Source organism: Schistocerca gregaria, chromosome 7, assembly GCF_023897955.1.
Source record: "Schistocerca gregaria isolate iqSchGreg1 chromosome 7, iqSchGreg1.2, whole genome shotgun sequence".
Classification (NCBI taxonomy): Eukaryota; Metazoa; Arthropoda; class Insecta; order Orthoptera; family Acrididae; genus Schistocerca; species Schistocerca gregaria.
This window is the reverse complement of record NC_064926.1, coordinates 103,404,996-103,423,045: the sequence shown is the minus strand read 5'-3', so window position 1 is coordinate 103,423,045 and position 18,050 is coordinate 103,404,996. Positions and strand designations below refer to the sequence as shown.

Here is an 18,050-nt window from a genome sequence, read left to right as displayed (position 1 = left end):
TTCCGGGAAAATCAGGAATACAGAAATACAAGTCGCTGAGGAATGAAATAAATAGGAAGTGCAGGGAAGGTAAGACGAAATGGCTGCAGGAAAAATGTGAAGACATTGAAAAAGATATGATTGTCGGAAGGACAGACTCAGCATACAGGAAAGTCAAAACAACCTTTGGTGACATTAAAAGCAACACGGTGGTAGCTTTAAGAGTGCAACGGGAGTTCCACTGTTAAATGCAGAGGAGAAAGCACATAGGTGGAAAGAATACGTTGAAAGCCTCTATGAGGGTGAAGATTTGTCTGATGTGATAGAAGAAGAAACAGGAGTCGATTTAGAAGAGATAGGGGATCCAGTATTAGAATCGGAATTTAAAAGGGCTTTGGAGGATCTACGGTCAAATAAGGCAGAAGGGATAGATAACATTCCATCAGAATTTCTAAAATCATTAGGGGAAGTGGCAACAAAACGACTATTCACGTTGGTGTGTAGAATATATGAGTCTGGCGACATACCATCTGACTTTCGGAAAAGCATCATCCACACAATTCCGAAGACGGCAAGAGCTGACAAGTGCGAGAATTATCGCTCAATCAGCTTAACAGTTCATACATCGAAGCTGCTTACAAGAATAATTTACAGAAGAATGGAAAAGAAAGTTGAGAATGCGCTAGGTGACGATCAGTTTGGCTTTAGGAAAAGTAAAGGCACGAGAGAGGCAATTCTGACGTTACAGTTAATAATGGAAGCAAGGCTAAAGAAAAATCAAGACACGTTCATAGGATTTGTCGGCCTGGAAAAAGCGTTCGACAATATAAAATGGTGCAAGCTGTTACAGATACTGAAAAAAGGAGGGGTAAGCTATAGGGAGAGACGGGTCATATACAATATATACAACAATCAAGAGGGAATAATAAGAGTGGACGATCAAGAACGAAGTGCTTGTATTAAGAAGGGTGTAAGACAAGGTTGTAGCCTTTCGCCCCTACTCTTCAATCTGTTCATCGAGGAAGCAATGATGGAAATAAAAGAAAGGTTCAGGAGTGGAATTAAAATGCAAGGTGGAAAGGATATTAATGATACTATTCGCTGATGACATTGCTATCCTGAGTGAAAGTGAAGAAGAATTAAATGATCTGCTGAACGGAATGAACAGTCTAATGAGTACAAAGTATGGTCTGAGAGTAAATCGGAGAAAGATGAAAGTAATGAGAAGTAGTAGAAATGAGAACAGCGAGAAACTTAACATCAGGATTGATGGTCACGAAGTCAATGAAGTTAAGGAATTCTGCTACCTAGGCAGTAAAATAACCAATGACGGACGGAGCAAGGAAGACATCAAAAGCAGACTCGCTATGGCAAAAAAGGCATTTCTGGCCAAGAGAAGTCTACTAATATCAAATACCGGCCTTAATTTGAGGAAGAAATTTCTGAGGATGTACGTCTGGAGTACAGCATTGTATGGTAGTAAAACATGGACTGTTGGAAAACCGGAACAGAAAAGAATCGAAGCATTTGAGATGTGGTGCTATAGACAAATGTTGAAAATTAGGTGGATTGATAAGGTAAGGAATGAGGAGGTTTTATGCAGAATCGGAGAGGAAAGCAATATGTGGAAAACACTGATAAGACATGAGGGAATGACTTCCATGGTACTAGAGGGAGCTGTAGAGGGCAAAAACTGTAGAGGAAGACAGAGATTGGTATACGTCAAGCAAATAATTGAGGACCTAGGTTGCAAGTGCTACTCTGAGATGAAGAGGTTGGCACAGGAAAGGAATTCGTGGCGGGCCGCATCAAACCAGTCAGTAGACTGATGACAAAAAAAAAGGTCCATATGACAAATACCATCCTGAAACATGTGATGCGTAGAGCACATCCAAGTAATTGTACCTTATTCTTGTGGTCTGGCACATTGTGACTTAATATATTGCTAATTGTCAATAACGTCATTCACATAATTATTTATCGATGTTTAACTTGGGCTTTCCAATCCTGTCCCAAGCCCTTGAAAATTTAATTAGAAAGAGCAAATAGTCAAATAATACATGAAATTCACTACTTCATCAAAATCCACATGTTCTTTTTTCATTATATTACCTCTCAAATGTCATATAAATTAAATAATGTGACCAGTAATGAAAAAATATCATAACACATAAGCTTTCACAGCCGGTATCTTCATGAACTAAAACTTCCGGGCTGAATTGCTGTGGTCCATATATAAAAATACTTCTCCTTCCTGATGTTTCGTTGCCTACTGCGGGCAACATCTTCTGAGGTGAGTCGGCGACTGGCTGCTAGGTGCTGGTGGTCCCGCTTAGATGGCGTCACCATTTGTCATGTGCTTTCAACTTTAAAACTATCTCTGGCTTGTGCCATCTCTCTCGATTACAGGTAATTGATTGTCACTTTGTTGGTACAAAGTCAACCGCCATATCTTGTCTAGTTTTAATCCTTCTTCTTTTCTATTAAAATTATTTCCATGCATGTAGATCTCTATAGCTTCTCTATACATGCAAGTATAATAATGTATAGAGCAGCTATAGAGATCTACAAGCACGGAAATAATTTTAATAGAAAAGAAGGATTAAAACTAGACAAGATATGGCGGTCGACTTTGTACCAACGAAGTGACAATCGATTACCTGTAATTGAGAGAGATGGCACTAGCCAGTGATAGTTTTAAAGTCGAAAGCATGTGACGAGTGGTGGCGCCATCTAAGTGCTCTATATAAACGGGACCAACAGTGCCTAGCAGCCAGTTGCCGACTCACCTCAGAAGGAGAAGTAGTTTTATATATCGACCACGACAATTCAGCCCGGAAGTTTTAATTAATTAAAAAATATCAATTAAAAGAATCCAGCAATATGAGGATACGAAGTGCCGCCTCCTCCAAGACTAGTTTGCAACGTGTGAATGCTAACTGCTTGATCATAATGACTTCTTACGACTAGCTCCTTTGCTCAGATACATCAGTTACATATTAGATGTTTAAAACTTTTCTTGCAATTTTCTCAGAATTCCAAGAGTAGTACACCTTACTACTTGCACATTGTTGTTTTAATGGCCCGCTAACGGTGTACAAAGTTTGAAGTAAGTCCGTGTTCCCAACGTCATGGCCTCTTCTTGTCTCTTTAGAGGTGCTGTGTAACTTGGCACCGTTATTATTTCAAATTCTATGAATTTGTTTTTGCAGGATTTCCATGGTGTTAGTGCAGCTAGGCATCTGATGGCTTTCTTTTGAAGTTTTAAGATTCTCTAAATGTGTGTGTGTGTACTGCTCCTCCCCATATGGTATACAGTACAGTATGTGTGGGGAGATACGTCTATATTTTTATCACAGTTTCTGTGTCCACTGCATACCACATTCTTTTCAATGAGAACATATTTATATCCCTCTGTGGGTCCGGGAGCTAGAATAGGACCGAGGTATTCCTGCCTGTCGTATGAGGTGACTAAAAAGAGTTTCACACGTTTCGGCCTTTATGTGATGGTCACCTGTAGGGTTTGACCTCCATTCTTCAAAATTTTCCCGATGAGCGAGCCAATTGCGGAAGGGCGCCTTACAAGGTGTGTCGCGTCCATCGTGCATTGAGATCCTTAGCCCACTTTCTCATTGTCGCATTGCATTCCTGCCCATTCTCCATCTCTTGGGCGAGGACACCTTCGTGGGTGCATTTCTGCGCATGCACTATGCAGTGTAGATTTCTGCGTTGACTATGACCATGGACTTTTTTGCACCTGATATCCAGCACAGTAGCCAGTCCGTTGTGGTGGGGCCGCCGTGTACCCTGTAGGTTGTAGCCCCCTGACCACACAGGGATCGCTCTGCTGGTGCCTGCGCCATTAACTCCCCACGTATGCCAAGGGGTAGATGCCCATCCCCCTAGGGCAACGGGACTCATGGCAGGTAGCCTTCGCTGCAGCTGGTTGGCGCCTTTGGTGGAGGGCCCCTGGTCGGAGTGTGTCGCATCAGGGCAGATGACGCGATACAGCCTAGTCCATCATCTCTTGCTGGTGGTGAAACACCAGCAGTCTCTAAGCGATCACGAGCTCAATTCAATGACAGAAGTATGACCACAAATCGTTCCCTTCCCTAGCCACACCGTGGGAGGAACGTCAGGCTAAGGATGGCAGCGGATCTTATTCGGCCTGGTACCTTGTATGTTCAAGAGCTGATGGGGAATGTTTCATGGCGAAGAAGCCTCAGTTTTTTGTTGAGTATTTAGAGGACAAGTTCGGGGAGGTGGAGGACTTGTCCAAAATGAGATCTGAGTCAGTCTTGATCAAAACAGTATCCTCTGCCCAGTCATGGGAGTTACTCGATTGTGACAAGCTGTGGGGTGTTTCTGTAACCATCATGCCCCATAAGAGCTTAAATATGGTCCAGGCTATCATATTTCATAGAGTCCAAGAATGAGCAGCGCACCAATTTCGAGCGGCGGGGTGTATATTTCGTCCGGTGTGTCCACCGGGGTCCGAAGGATAATCAGGTTGCCACCGGTGCCTTCATCTTGGCCTTAGAGGGTGATACATTGCCCAAGAAGGTCAAGGTGATGGTCTACCAGTGTGTTGTAAAGCCCTATATCCCTCCCTCGATGCGGTGCTTTAAGTGCTAGAAGTTCGGCCATATGTCTTCCCACTGTACTTCCAGCATCACATGCCGAGATCGCAGACGCCCATAACATCCCAATACTCAGTGTGCCCCATCTCCCATCTGTGTCAACTGTGGAGAACACCATTCGCCTTGCTCACCTGACTGCAGTATTCTCCAGAAAGAAAGGAAAATAATGGAGTACAAGACCCTGGATAGACTGACCTACACTAAGGCTAAGAGAAAATTTGAATGCCTGCATCCTATGCTTATGACATTGTCTTAAGCTGCTGCTGCTACAACAGTTGTGGCACCATCCAAAAAGAAAACCCCTAAGACCAAAGAAATTGCAGTGGCACCCACACCACCGCTACCTACAAGCTCTGCGGCTGCGGCTGAGGATGGGGTGGAGATTTTGGTGTCCGCTGAGACCCTAGATCTCGCCAGAGCCTCAAGACACAATGGATATAGATTGCTCAGGTAATAAATCAGTGGCAGCAGGTGACTCTGAGGCGTAAACTGCCTCATTGAATGTTCCATACCTTCCCAGTCTCATGATGTGATCCTCCAATGGAATTGCAGTGGTCTTTTTCACCGCCTGGCTGAGCAGTGGTAACTTGTTAAGCTATACACCTGCAATCTGCATTGAACTCCAGGAAACATGGTTCCCAGCTGTGCGGATCCCTGCCCTCCGCCGCTATAAGGGATATTCCAGGAACCGTAGCGACCATAATAGTGTGTCAGGTGGAGTTTGTGTTTATGTCCTAAACTCAGACTGTATTGAACATGTGCCCCTTCAAACCCCTCTGGAAGCTGTGGCTGTCAGAATAAGGATGACACAGGAAATAACTGTCTTTAATTTGTATCTTCCTCCAGATGGTGCAGTACCCCTGAATGTATTAACTGCACTGACTGATCAACTTCCTAAAACTTTCCTACTTCTGGGAGATTTTAATGCCCATAACCTCTTGTGGGTGATACCATGCTTATTGGCCAAGGCAGAGATGTCGAAACTTAACTGATGCTATTCAACCTGTGGCTCTTAAATACTGGGGCCGCCACATGTTTCAGTGTGACTCATGGAAGTTACTCAGCCATTGATTTATCAGTTTGCAGCCCAGGACTTCTCCCATCTATCCACTGGAGAGCACATGACAACCTGTGTGGTAGTGACCACTTCCCCATCTTCCTGTCACTGCCTCAGTGTCAGGCACACGGACGTCTGCCCAGATGGGCTTTGAACAAGGCGGACTGGGGAACTTTCACCTCTGCTGTCGCCGCTGAATCTCCCCCACACAGTAACATCGATGTGATGGTTGAGCAAGGGACTAGCACAGTTGTTTCTGCTGCAGAAAATGCAATCCCTCTCTCGTTAGGGTGCCCAAGGCGTAAGGCAGTCCCTTGGTGGTTGCCAGAAGTTGCTGAAGCAATTAAGGAGTGTCGGCGGGCTCTACAACAGCATAAGCAGCACCCTTCCCTGGAGCACCTCATAGCCTTTAAACAGCTCCATGCCCGTGCTCACCACCTCATCAAACAACGGAAGGAGTGTAGGGAGAGATACATCTCCACCATTAGGTGCCACACGTCACCTTTCCAAGTCTGGGCAAAGATCAAACATCTTTTCAGGTACCAGTCCCCATTAGCTGTCCCCGGTGTTACCATAAATGGCGAGTTATGTACCAAAGCAAACGCGATTGCTGAGCACTTTGCTCGAGCTTCTGTGTCAGAGAACTATCCCACCACCTTTCGCACACTCAGGCGGCGGCTGGAATGGAACGCCCTCTCATTCACTACACGGTGCAGTGAATCCTATAACAGTCGGGCCCTCTGTCCCACCTTCTCTGTATGCAGACAACTTCTGCATTTTGTACTGCTGCTCCAGTAGTGTTATTGCTGAGCAGAGCCTCCAGGGAGCCATCCACAAGGTGCAGGCATGGGCTCTAGTTCACGGCTTCCAGTTTTCAGCTGCAAAGTTTTGTGTCATGCGCTTCTGTCGGCGTCATACAGTTCATCCGGAACCCACACTTTACCTTAATGATGATTCACTCTCTGTTGTGGAGATTTATAAATTAAGCAGAAGTGCTGGCAGTACCTCAATGCCCTCCATTGCCTGAGCAACACCAATTAGGGTGCAGATCGCTGCATGCTGCTGCAGCTCTACAGAGCCCTTGTCCATTCCCGAATTGACTATGGGAGTGTGGTTTATGGTTGGGCAGCACCTTCAGCATTGCATTTACTCGACCCTGTGCACCGCTGTGGGGTTCAGTTGGCGACAGGAGCTTTTAGGACGAGTCTGGTGACCAGCGTAATGGTGGAGGCTGGTGTCCCTCCACTACAGATCAGACTTGTGCAACTGCTCGCCAGTTACGCAGCACACACGCATAGTTTGCTTGTACAGCCAAATAATTATATGCTTTTCCCGCCCATGGCAGTCCATCTCCTGCATCTGTGGCCCAGATCGGGGCTAATGATTGCGGTTCGCATGCGGTCCCTTCTCTCCAAACTGGAGTCCTTCCCTGTACCACCTCTGCTTGCGGGATGTTCACATACGCCTCCGTGGTGTACACCTCGGCCGCAGCTTCGTCTGGACCTTTTGCATGGCCCTAAGGACTTTGTTAAGCCTGCCTCTCTCTGCTGTCAATTTCTCTTGATTCTTGACATGTTCTGGGGCTCTAAAGTGGTTTACATCGAAGGCTCAATGGCTGATGGTCACATAGGCTTTGCATATGTTCATGGAGGACATTTTGAGCAGCACTCCTTGCCAGTTGGCTGCAGTGTTTTCATTGCAGAGCTGGCGGCCATACCTCGTGCTCCTGAGTACATCCGCTCATGTCCTGGTGAGTCATTTCTCCTGTGTAGTGACTTATTGAACAGCCTACAAGCTATCGGCCAGTGCTACCCTCACCAGCCTCTGGTAGCATCCATTCAGGAGTCCATCTATGCCCTGGAACAGTCCCGTTGCTCCGTGGTGTTTATGTGGACGCCAGGACACGTCGGAATCCCCGGCAGTGAATTTGCCGACTGGCTGGCCAAAACAGGCGACACCAAAACCACTTCTGGAGATAGGCATCTCCGAAGCTGACCTGCGTTCTGTCTTATACCACAGGGTTTTCCAGCTTTGGGAGATGGAATGGCATAACAGAATGCATAATAAACTGCGTGTCATTAAGGAGACTATGAATATGTGGAAGTCTTCCATGCGGGCCTCTCGAAGGGAATCAGTTGTCCTCTGCCGGCTCCGCATTGGCCATATGTGGCTAACGCATGGATACCTACTCTGTCTGACCCACCTCAGTGTCGCTGCGGCTCTCAAATGACAGTTGTCCACCTCTTGCTGGACTGTCCACTTTTAGCTGCTCTGCAGCAGAATTTTAACTTTCCAAGCACTATGCCTTCGGTGTTGGGCGACAATGCCTCCGCAGCAGTTTTAGTTTTACGTTTTATCTGTGAGAATGGGTTTTATACTTCTATGTAAGTCTTAGCACATGTCCTTTGTCACTCTGTCTTCCACCCTAGTGCTTTTGGGGTGGAAGTTTTAATGTGTTGCAGAGTGGCTGGCTTTCCATTTTTATTCTCTAGGTTGGCCAACCACTGTAAAGTGCTTTCATGTTTTACTCTCTTCGGTTTCTAGTGTCTCTGTTTTCTTGTCCTCTTTTGTTCCTTTTAGTGTTCATTGCTTTCCCTTTTTTCCATTTTGTGTTCTATTTTTTGTTCGTTTTCTTCTCAGACTTGTGGCACTGTTTTATTAGTAACGAGGGGCCCGATGACCTCGTAGTTTGGTCCCCTCTCTCGCCTTTAAACCAACCAGCCGACATATTTATATTTATTTTTGAACAAATATCATCAGTGTGGTTTTCTCATGTTATAAATGTGTCTACTTCTATTTCCAGAAACCAGTTACAGTTCACTTCTGTCCCCAATGCTCAGAATAAATTCCTCTGAGCTTTTAGTTATTCGTTTCAAATTTTGTACACACAGTTTTGTTTTACTGTTGATCAGTAAATTATTTTCTCTAATAAACTGTTCTTCCATGTCCAGATTCTCAATGGATCCCTTTTTCCAAATCCTCCACTGAGTCTCTAAATACTAGTAAAGTTGTGTAATTGGCATACGTAATGTTTGCAGCTTTTCATTTTATCCCATAGTGGTCTAGGTTTTTCTATAAGAATTTGATGACACAATTAAAAGCTTTTGGAAGGTCTAAGTATATACTAGATATTTTACCACGATGATCCAGTGCTTCAGTGTTATGAAATTTGCCACTGCAGTCTTAATGGATCTCCCCTTTCTAAATCCATGTTGTGCTTTAAGATGTTTTGTTTCTCAATGAAGTTAGAATTCTGTCTTTAATCACTGCTTCCACTATTTTAGACAAAACAGTTTGGATCGTTATACCTATACAGTTACCTGGATTCCTTTCTTCCCTCCTTTAAATAGTGCCACTACCTTGCTCCTTTTTAAACATTTTGGGAATATGCCTTCCTTCATTACTAAATTTATCAGGAATGTCAGAGGATTTGCAAGAGCCACTTACCCACTTTCTCCATGACCCCTCTGAGGATGGATTTGTGGCTTCACATCAAATCCCTTTTTATATGTGTGTGGTGTCGTGCAGTTCTCTTCATGAAATGTTTTGTCCTCCTCGAGTTAAGTACTGAAATTGGAAATTAGCATTTGTGTTAGTTTTGGTGGCCTTTGGCACTTCCTCCATGCTGTCCAGTGCCCCCCTCCCTTTTTCCTATGTTTTGTCTGGTCTTTTGTGCCATTTTGTTCCTTCTTTCTTTGTGTCTTCTCTTTGTGGCATTTTCCCTGCTGTGTCATGATCACGGTTTTGTGTGAGGATCCAGATGGGTCAGCGGTGATGCTGTCGCCCTGTTGTGTGTCGAGTGCCTCCAGAGCATCCCCTGCTCTTAGCCCTTCCTCCTCCCCCTCCCCCTCCCCCTGTCCCTCCTGTTCTTTGCTCTTCCTGCCACCACAGTGTTCCCTATAGCTCTTTGCTTGCCTGTTTTCCTTTCCCATTGACTGGACTGTGCTGTAGGTGTTGTTCCTCTCTTAATTTCTATCAACTTGAACTTTGGGACCAGTGACGTCACTGTTTGGTAACCCCACCCCCTTCTCCCCTAATCAATTGACCAACCTCAGCATAATGATCCCTGACATATGCCAACAGCTTGAAAGTTTGTTATCTGTCAGTTCATCTACCTGAAGTGCAAGTTTTGAACTTCCTTTAATTCTTGCTCTAAGTTTCACACACGAGCCGGTGCTAATTTCCAAGATACATCTACTTACTTTATCATTTGACACCGGAACTTTGTTTTAATTTATTTGCGAATATTTGGTCCAGAATAATTTCTTTAATTCTTACTTTAATTGTTAACAATAAACCTTTGCCTGTAGTATCAAGTGATAAAGTAAGAGGCTTCATAGACTGCTTTTAGGAGCTTCTTATTGACCAGTGAATGGTATCTTTCACTTTTTGCGTGTCAAGGCACAATTCCTGCACTTTTATCTATCTTGTCATACCTATTGTTGCTGGATAGTCCTTCTGCTATAGAAAGTATCACTTCAGCATTGTCTGTTATCTTAGTCTTTGAGAAACCAATGTTAGGATACTTGGATTATTTTTGGCTTTGAAATAATGCCAGCCAATAACTTGACGCAGTTCACTCGCTTGTTTCTTACTTTGGATATAGCATTCTATAAGTAATGCATTAAACTTATAACCAGGTAAACATGGTGACCAAAACTATGAAACTTGCTAGATCACTGAACACAGCGCATCACAAACTGTTACTAGCCATTCACACAATGTTGGCATAAACGTCAACACAGCTAGACCATGAACATGGTTGATGCAATCAGAAGGGAGTTGATCGTACACCAATGATCACACATTGGCCAAATTATAGGGAACAGAGTGGGGCCATATGTCACAACAAACAAATCTTAGCTTGTGTCGTTATTGATGATGGTGATTGAAATAAAGTGTGAAAATATGTAACCAAGTGGTAAAAGCTTTTCACCTTTTACTGCTCAACAAACAGTACTAACACCTTTGTTGAAAGTGAAGGATAAGATAAAAAATTAAGGAAACATAGCTTTTTCTGTATTATGTGATCACCAGATTTAGCTTCTGTTTGCTGTTAACGGCATTGTCTCAGGATGCAGAAAAAATGAAAATGTTTTGCATGATGCTTAAAATTTTGTTTCTTCATTGGTATTGTGCATTTGTCTTTTCAGAGCAAGTACTTTTAATAATTTTTAACTGGAAGACAGTGGATACATACTTTTGTGGTAATACTTAAATTATTCACAAATTTGTACTTCTTTTAATTGCAGTTTAATAGTGGACAAGATTGACAAAGATAAGGATGGTTTTATTTCTCAAGAAGAACTTAAGGAATGGATACAATTCACTCAGAGGCGATATATTGTTGATGATGTTGAACGGCAGTGGAAGACTCACAATCCAGACAATAAAGATAAAATTACATGGGAAGAATACAAGAAGATGGTTTATGGTTTTATGGATGGTATGCATTTTCTTCAATTTTAGTTACCGTATAGCACATGTTATTCCTGCAACATTAATTTTATGTGGCCATTAGCTATTTAGAAACCTTGATTACAAGTCACCTACTTCCTGTGCCAATAGGGAGGGAAGGGGTGGGGAGGCACATCAGTTGTATTCATTTGATTGTGTGACAGCTCCGTATAAAACTGTTAAGTAACAGTTTTTGTGTGTTTTAACTGACATTTATGTGAAAGTGTTACCATTCTGTTTATGGAGCAAAAACCATTGGATTACTCGAAGCACTTATTTTTGGTCGGTCTGAATTTCCCATCATAAGTTAGGATGTACACTGAAAATTATCATACACTAGCTGTGACAAAGCTGCCAGTACAATCCCTTGCCTATAATTTTCAAATCTTGTTTGTTTGTTTTTTAAGGGGGGGGGGGAGGGGGGGGGGAGTGAGCAAGAAATGGACAGTGTGCTGTTTGTATTCTTTTTCCCATATGCTGCATCCTGTTTTTTTTCTGTCATAAATTTTAGACAATGAACTGATAATGTTGTTGTAAACATTGTGGAATGTGTATGTTAGTTGCATTACAGAATTCAGTTTTCTGTCTGAAATATGTTATATCTCAATCTATTTGTCTTGGCATTAAGTTGTCCTCATATTGTATTATGGCATACAAATATTGAAGAAAGGAATGTGGTTTAAAATTTTGTGTAACAACAAATTAAAAGCAGGAAGAAAGGCTAAGTTCTTATGTCCTGTCGGCAACAATATCTTTACTGATGGAGCACGAACTAGAGTAGGAAATTGGCAATCATCTGTGCATTTGTGAAAACTGATTTAGGGAAATCAAAGGAAATCCAAATCTAGATGGGGATTCAGTCAGTCACCTCACAAATGTGGGTTCAGTTACTTACCATTGCACCACCTTGCCCTACCCCATCAACTGTAAGTTTTACTCTCTCTCTCTCTCTCTCTCTCTCTCTCTCTCTCTCTCTCTCTCTCTCTCTCTGTGTGTGTGTGTGTGTGTGTGTGTGTGTGTGTGTGTGTGTGTGTGTGTGTGTGTGTTTGTTTTATATAATTATTTTTTGTTATGTTTTAGATTGTGTCTCTTCTACATTTCAGACATGGACCCATCAGAGTTGGAAAAAGAGGGTGAGGGATTCTCCTACCAAAACATGTTGCGTCGTGACCAAAGGAGATGGGATGTGGCAGATGTAGATGGTGACCGTGCTCTTACAAAGGAAGAGTTCACTGGTTTCTTGCACCCAGAAGAAACAGGACATATGAGAGATATTGTTGTAGTTGAAACCATGGAGGACATTGACAAGGACAAAGATGGAAAGATCTCCTTGTCTGAATACATTGGCGATATGTATAGAGGATCAGAAGGAGAAGAGGAGCCAGAATGGGTGAAAAATGAACGAGAACAGTTTTCCCAGTACAGAGACAAGGATGGGGATGGATTTATGGACAAGGAAGAGGTTTGCGAACTTCACTTTTAATTCTAAAAATTGTGGTGCTTTGTTCTACAACACTGTGGAAAGTTTTTTTATGAAAATAATTTTTTTCTTCTACATAGGTGAAGAACTGGATAATTCCACCTGACTTTGATCATGCAGAAGCTGAAGCAAGACATCTAATCTATGAGTCAGATTCTGATGCAGACCAAAAACTGACCAAAGAAGAAGTACTTAACAAATACGATTTATTTGTTGGCTCACAGGCTACAGATTTTGGTGAAGCTCTTGCGAGACATGACGAATTTTAATTTATATTTCTTATTTGCTTTTAGCTTAAAAATTTACATTTCTAGATGAGAATATGCTGTCAGAAATGTATTTTCCTAACCAAGCAAATATGTGGATGAGCCTGGAATTTGTGTTGTTCTGTGAAGTACTAAAAATTGTGCTTATCAGAAAGAAGTCATTTGTTTAGTACTTAGTTAAAATAGTTCATTTCTTAATTAACATTTATAGACTTTGAAAGTCAGCATTTACTGAGTACTCCTGAGTGAATTATAAAATCATTGCAAGGCATACCTCATTTTTAATGTGCAGGCTTGCCTTGAAATATTTCAGGTTGAGAAGAAATTGCTGTACAGATTGTACTGTACTGCTAACAGGTCCTAAGATGTCTGTATTTGAATCTCAATTTGGTGTGTTGCTACAAACTGGAAAAAATATTGTGAAGCAAGAATTGGAAAATCTTTCTCTAATAATGTTGATAAAATTGTAAAATTGAAACAAATTGTTTACAGGACAGGTGAATATCATGTTAGTATGTGTATTATTCATTTATAAAATAATACAATTTTGTAAGCCCTTTACAGAAGGAAACTTACTAAAGTTGTGGCAGAAAGTATGATTGTAGCAAACTAAATTCCATGTGACTGAACAATAACAAGTACATGCATTTACATGAAGGTATTCTGAACTTCGTCTTAGTGCCTTGTCTTCCATTTTAAAAGCTTGTTCTAATGTTAGTCATATTGACTGAACTGATGACTCTAGTGTTTGGTAGCTATGAAACAATGCTCTACAAATCATAAATACAACTTCAGGTGTGTTATTTTATTTAGCCATCCATCATTCTTGCACTATATGTTCATTATCATATGAATTTGATTCTCTTTTAATTGTATGTAAGAAACCAAAAATTGCCCAGAAAATTACTCATCAAATCTTTTTATGATAACCAATCATAGAATATTAAAAAACAGTTAACATTTGTATACTTTGTAAGGGCAGTATATTGGGATGCATTCACATGACATTGGTGGCTACTGTTTTAGTGCAATTATTGCCTTTCCAATTAAGGAAAGGATGTAGGTGGTAATTTACTATAGTGAGAGAATGGTTGACACTGGGAATGAGATCCGCTGTTGGCAAAAGTGCAGTAGTTGCAGGTTCATTCTCAAAGTTATATTACTTTAAATATTTCAAAGCCGAGACAGAGTAAAAGTAAAATGTTTGGAATCCAAACTGACTGGTCTGCATTACCAATATCAAAATTGGTTGTTGCTCTCCTGTGTGTAAACTGTTATGAAAAGTGAAGTATATTTCATGTCTCTTGTGTAAAGGTTAGCGATGTGGCAGCTTTACATAATTTAGAAGATCAACTTTTACCAGATTTGTGAGAGGCTGGTTTAGCTGTCCATTTACTTAAAATTCACACTTGTTAGCCACTGATAAGTGTTTGATTCTGTACAACATTACAACAATTTAAAATATCCCTTTTTTAAGTGAAAATTTTGTGTAACTTTAACTTCAGGTTTATATTTATTTGTTAAGATATGTTTGTGCCAAAGCTTACAAATAGAGAAAAATGGAAGAGGAAGTATGAATGTTATATTGGTGCTGTGTATAAAATATTTATAGTTTAATTAGTCACTGTTTTCTACTTTTTTATTTCTCTTTTTATATGTTATGTATCTTGTGCTAAAGATTTTGTATAATTTGTGCTTTAAATTTCATTTTATTTGGAAATAAGATTTCCTGTATTACTGCCATTAATGTAACAGATATAATTACAGGAAAATACTTACTATTTTTATTGTGTGTGTAAATGCTGTTTTAAATGTTGTGGAGTATTGCCTATTTTCCCCTTCCTCTTGATTACATGCAAGGGCATTCAATAAGCAATGCATCACATTTTTTTTTATCTGAAAGCATTCTTTTGGCATAAAAGCTTTCCAACATAATCTTCATTCAATGTGACAACCTTATGTCACCTTACTGGAAGAGCCTGTTTGTCTGCATGGACCACTCTACAGCTTGATATTGGAGCCAAAGTATTGCTGCAGCAGTAACCACCTCATCAACCATGTATTGCTTCCTGCAGTGTGTGTCCTTCATTGGGCCAAACAGATGGAAGGTGCAAGATACAGATCGTAGGGTGGAGGAAGAACGGTACCATGAAGTTTTGAGTGTCTTCGGGTGCACAGACGTGTGAAGCGTTCCATTGTCATGAAGGAGGAGAAGTTTATTTGGATTTTTGCAGTGATGAATGTCCTGAAGTAGTTTCTTCAATTTCTGAGGGTAACATAATACATGTCAGAGTTGACCGTTGAACCATGGGGGAGGTCATCAAACATCCACTCCATGGATTGGTGTTTTGTTTCTGGTTTGAAGTGATAAACCAATGTTTCATTGCCTATGATGATGATTGGCAAAAAATTGTCATAATCAGACTCATAATGCTAAAGTAATTTCACATAATTGGTGCTTGGTTGCTGTTTAAGCTCTTCCGTTAGGTGGCGAGGAATGCAGCAGGTGCACATCTTTGAGTACTCCAGCTGTTGGATAGAGTGTCAGCACTACAGAGACATCCAATTGAGCAGTTACGTGTTTGATTGTGATCTATTGAATGGGAGTTTCCACACATTCCATTATTGCAGGAATCACAGCTGTGTGCAACTGATTGGGAGATGGAAGATTGGATGGATTTGTGTGACCTTGTTGCGATGGTGACGGATGCCTTGCCCAGTGACTCATTGTGCTTGTGTTAACTGCTATTCTCTGCAGACATTCTGCAAGCGCCATAAACATCTTTGATGCTCTAGTTCTTTGCCAAAAGAAACTCGCTGACAGCTCTCTTCTTGGAACACACGTAGGGGCCAAAGCAGGAATATTCCAAGATCTCCCATGTTTAACTCCACTTCATGTGAAATTGGGGGAGGAAAAAGTATGTGGCATTACTTATTGAATTCCTCCAATAGTAAAGTGATAGAAACAATGCCAACCATGAAGGTTGCTCCCTGCATTATGTTGCATAACCTTATATTAATCATAGAAGTAGCAGAAAATGGTATGTAAATAACGTTCTTTAGTAATGTTGGAGCTGACCATGCCAACAGGTAAAAAAAGTAATTTTATATTATTGGGGCAGGTACTGTTTGCTCTCAAATTTGTTTGTCCACTGATTCACTTAATGCGTTCTCCAGAGCCTATCCTAAATGCCCCCCCCCCCCCCCCTATGGATTTGAAACAAATGAAGATATGCAGCTGTTAGAAAATGTTTTGGTTTATTCCACTAACTGATTTTAATTGTGTAACCATATACTGCTTATGCTTAGAAAGTTTATGTGATGATGTGATACACGGTGCTCCTTTTCTTGTTTCAAGCAGTGGAAAGTCCAGGTTGGAATAATGACAATATTAGGAGAAAGGTAAATTGATCCTCACTGTAAAGATGGTACACTAAGTTGAAGATTTTGGCCGGAGCTTTCTTCAGCAAAGACAACACATACACTGGCACATTCACACAAACAAGCATGCCTCTCGCACATATGACCGCTATCTCTGACAACTGTGATGTACAAAAGCAGCAGGTGCAGGGAGAGATTATCACTGTCTGGAGTAATGTCCAGGGTCTACACTGAAGAGGCAAAGAAACTGGTATAGGCATGTGTATTCAAATACAGAGATATGTAAACAGGGAGAATATGGCGCAGCAGTCGGAAACGCCTATATAAGACAAATGTGGGGTGCAGTAGTTTGATCAGTTACTGCCGCCAGAAAGGCAGGTTATCAAGATTTAAGTGAGTTTGAATGTGGTGTTATAATTGACGCATGACGGTGGGACATGCCATCTCTGAGGTAGCAATAAAGTGGGGATTTTCCCATACGACCATTTGACGAATGTACAGTGAATATGGGAACCCGGTAGAACATCAAATCTCCGACATCACTACGGCCGGAAAAAGATCCTGCAAGAACGGGACCAATGATGACTGAAGAGATTCATTTGTGACAGAAGTGCAATCCTTCCACAAATTGCTGCAGGGGTGTGTGTCTGTGAAGGCTTTGGTAAGACCTTCAGCATACTGGTCAAGGGAGGTCTTATCACTGCAGATACATCATCCCTGGGTGGCCAGGCTGTATGGGAGGGATTTCTGGGAGCTCCACCAGACAGCACTCTTCTTTTCCCCATTACCTTACCCACCTATGCCACTACCCCCATCTCCTTTGTCCACACTACAGATTGTTGCTTTCATTCAATGTGACAGCTACATTCTGATTGGAGCTTCTGGAGATAGTTGTCATGTGTATGTGATAGCTGCACTGGGTTTGGCCAAAATCTATGTGTAACAGTGTTCTCTTGTTTACTACTCAGCTGCTGTTTGTTACTTCATGCTCAGTATTTGAGACTGTACGGATGAATTTCTTTTAATAGTTATTATGTGCAGTATACATGGAGGTACATTCAATTGTTCCTTGCAGTGTTAGGTGTATTGTCAGTTTTCTTCTCAATTCGTCTTGTGGTGTCCCCGACTGTGCTCCAAGGTGACATTCCTGTGTCACCTTTTTCCTAGTAAGAGGATCTGATGCTCAATGTCCATACCATTTTATAAGCAAACACTTGTGGCATATATCACACAATTGGTATGCGTCTTAATTGCTCAGGAGTGGTAGTGTGGCAAAACTGCAATTTCTGAGGCTGAGTGGTTAATACTACAAATTCTGTACTGTCATAAAGTCTGGATATAATTAAGGAGATAAGATCTTAGTTTAACTGGCTAGGTAAAGTGTAGTACAAACTTTTATAATTAGCTGGCCAGCTGTAAAGGGAGCTGTGTGCTGTTGGAGTATAATGGCTTCTGATGTGAAACAACTTGAATGAGCAATCTATGGGGTACCTGCCATGCCTCGATAGTATGTGATACTGCTCAGGTGTGTGGACATTGCTTCAGTGAACTTTCATTTATACAGCTTTTCCAGGAGGGAAACAATAACATCCACTATGCAAAGGGGGATTCAGACAGTCTCATCAAGAGAATCATATCAATATAGAATTCTTGTCTGGTAATAGTTCTGTGAATGTTTTCCCTGAAATAGAGAGAAGGCACCTTTGTCATTGTAAAGGCTGCTATAGCAGATATGTTGGAGTCTGTTAAATGTTCAAGAAATTGTACACTTTTGATGGAAATTGCTACAT

General features: G+C 41.5%; 1 protein-coding gene across 1 annotated transcript in view; it reads left to right on the top strand.

Moving 5' to 3' along the window:
• The window catches only part of LOC126281195 (calumenin), a 35,018-nt gene extending 20,352 nt beyond the window's left edge, over positions 1-14,666 (top strand). The window contains exons 4-6 of the mRNA XM_049979904.1: positions 10,929-11,122; positions 12,237-12,595; positions 12,694-14,666. Of these exons, the coding sequence (XP_049835861.1) occupies positions 10,929-11,122; positions 12,237-12,595; positions 12,694-12,882 (742 nt within the window). The 3' untranslated portion in view covers positions 12,883-14,666. The remainder of the gene's footprint in view (positions 1-10,928; positions 11,123-12,236; positions 12,596-12,693) is intronic.
• Positions 14,667-18,050: the final 3,384 nt, after the last annotated feature.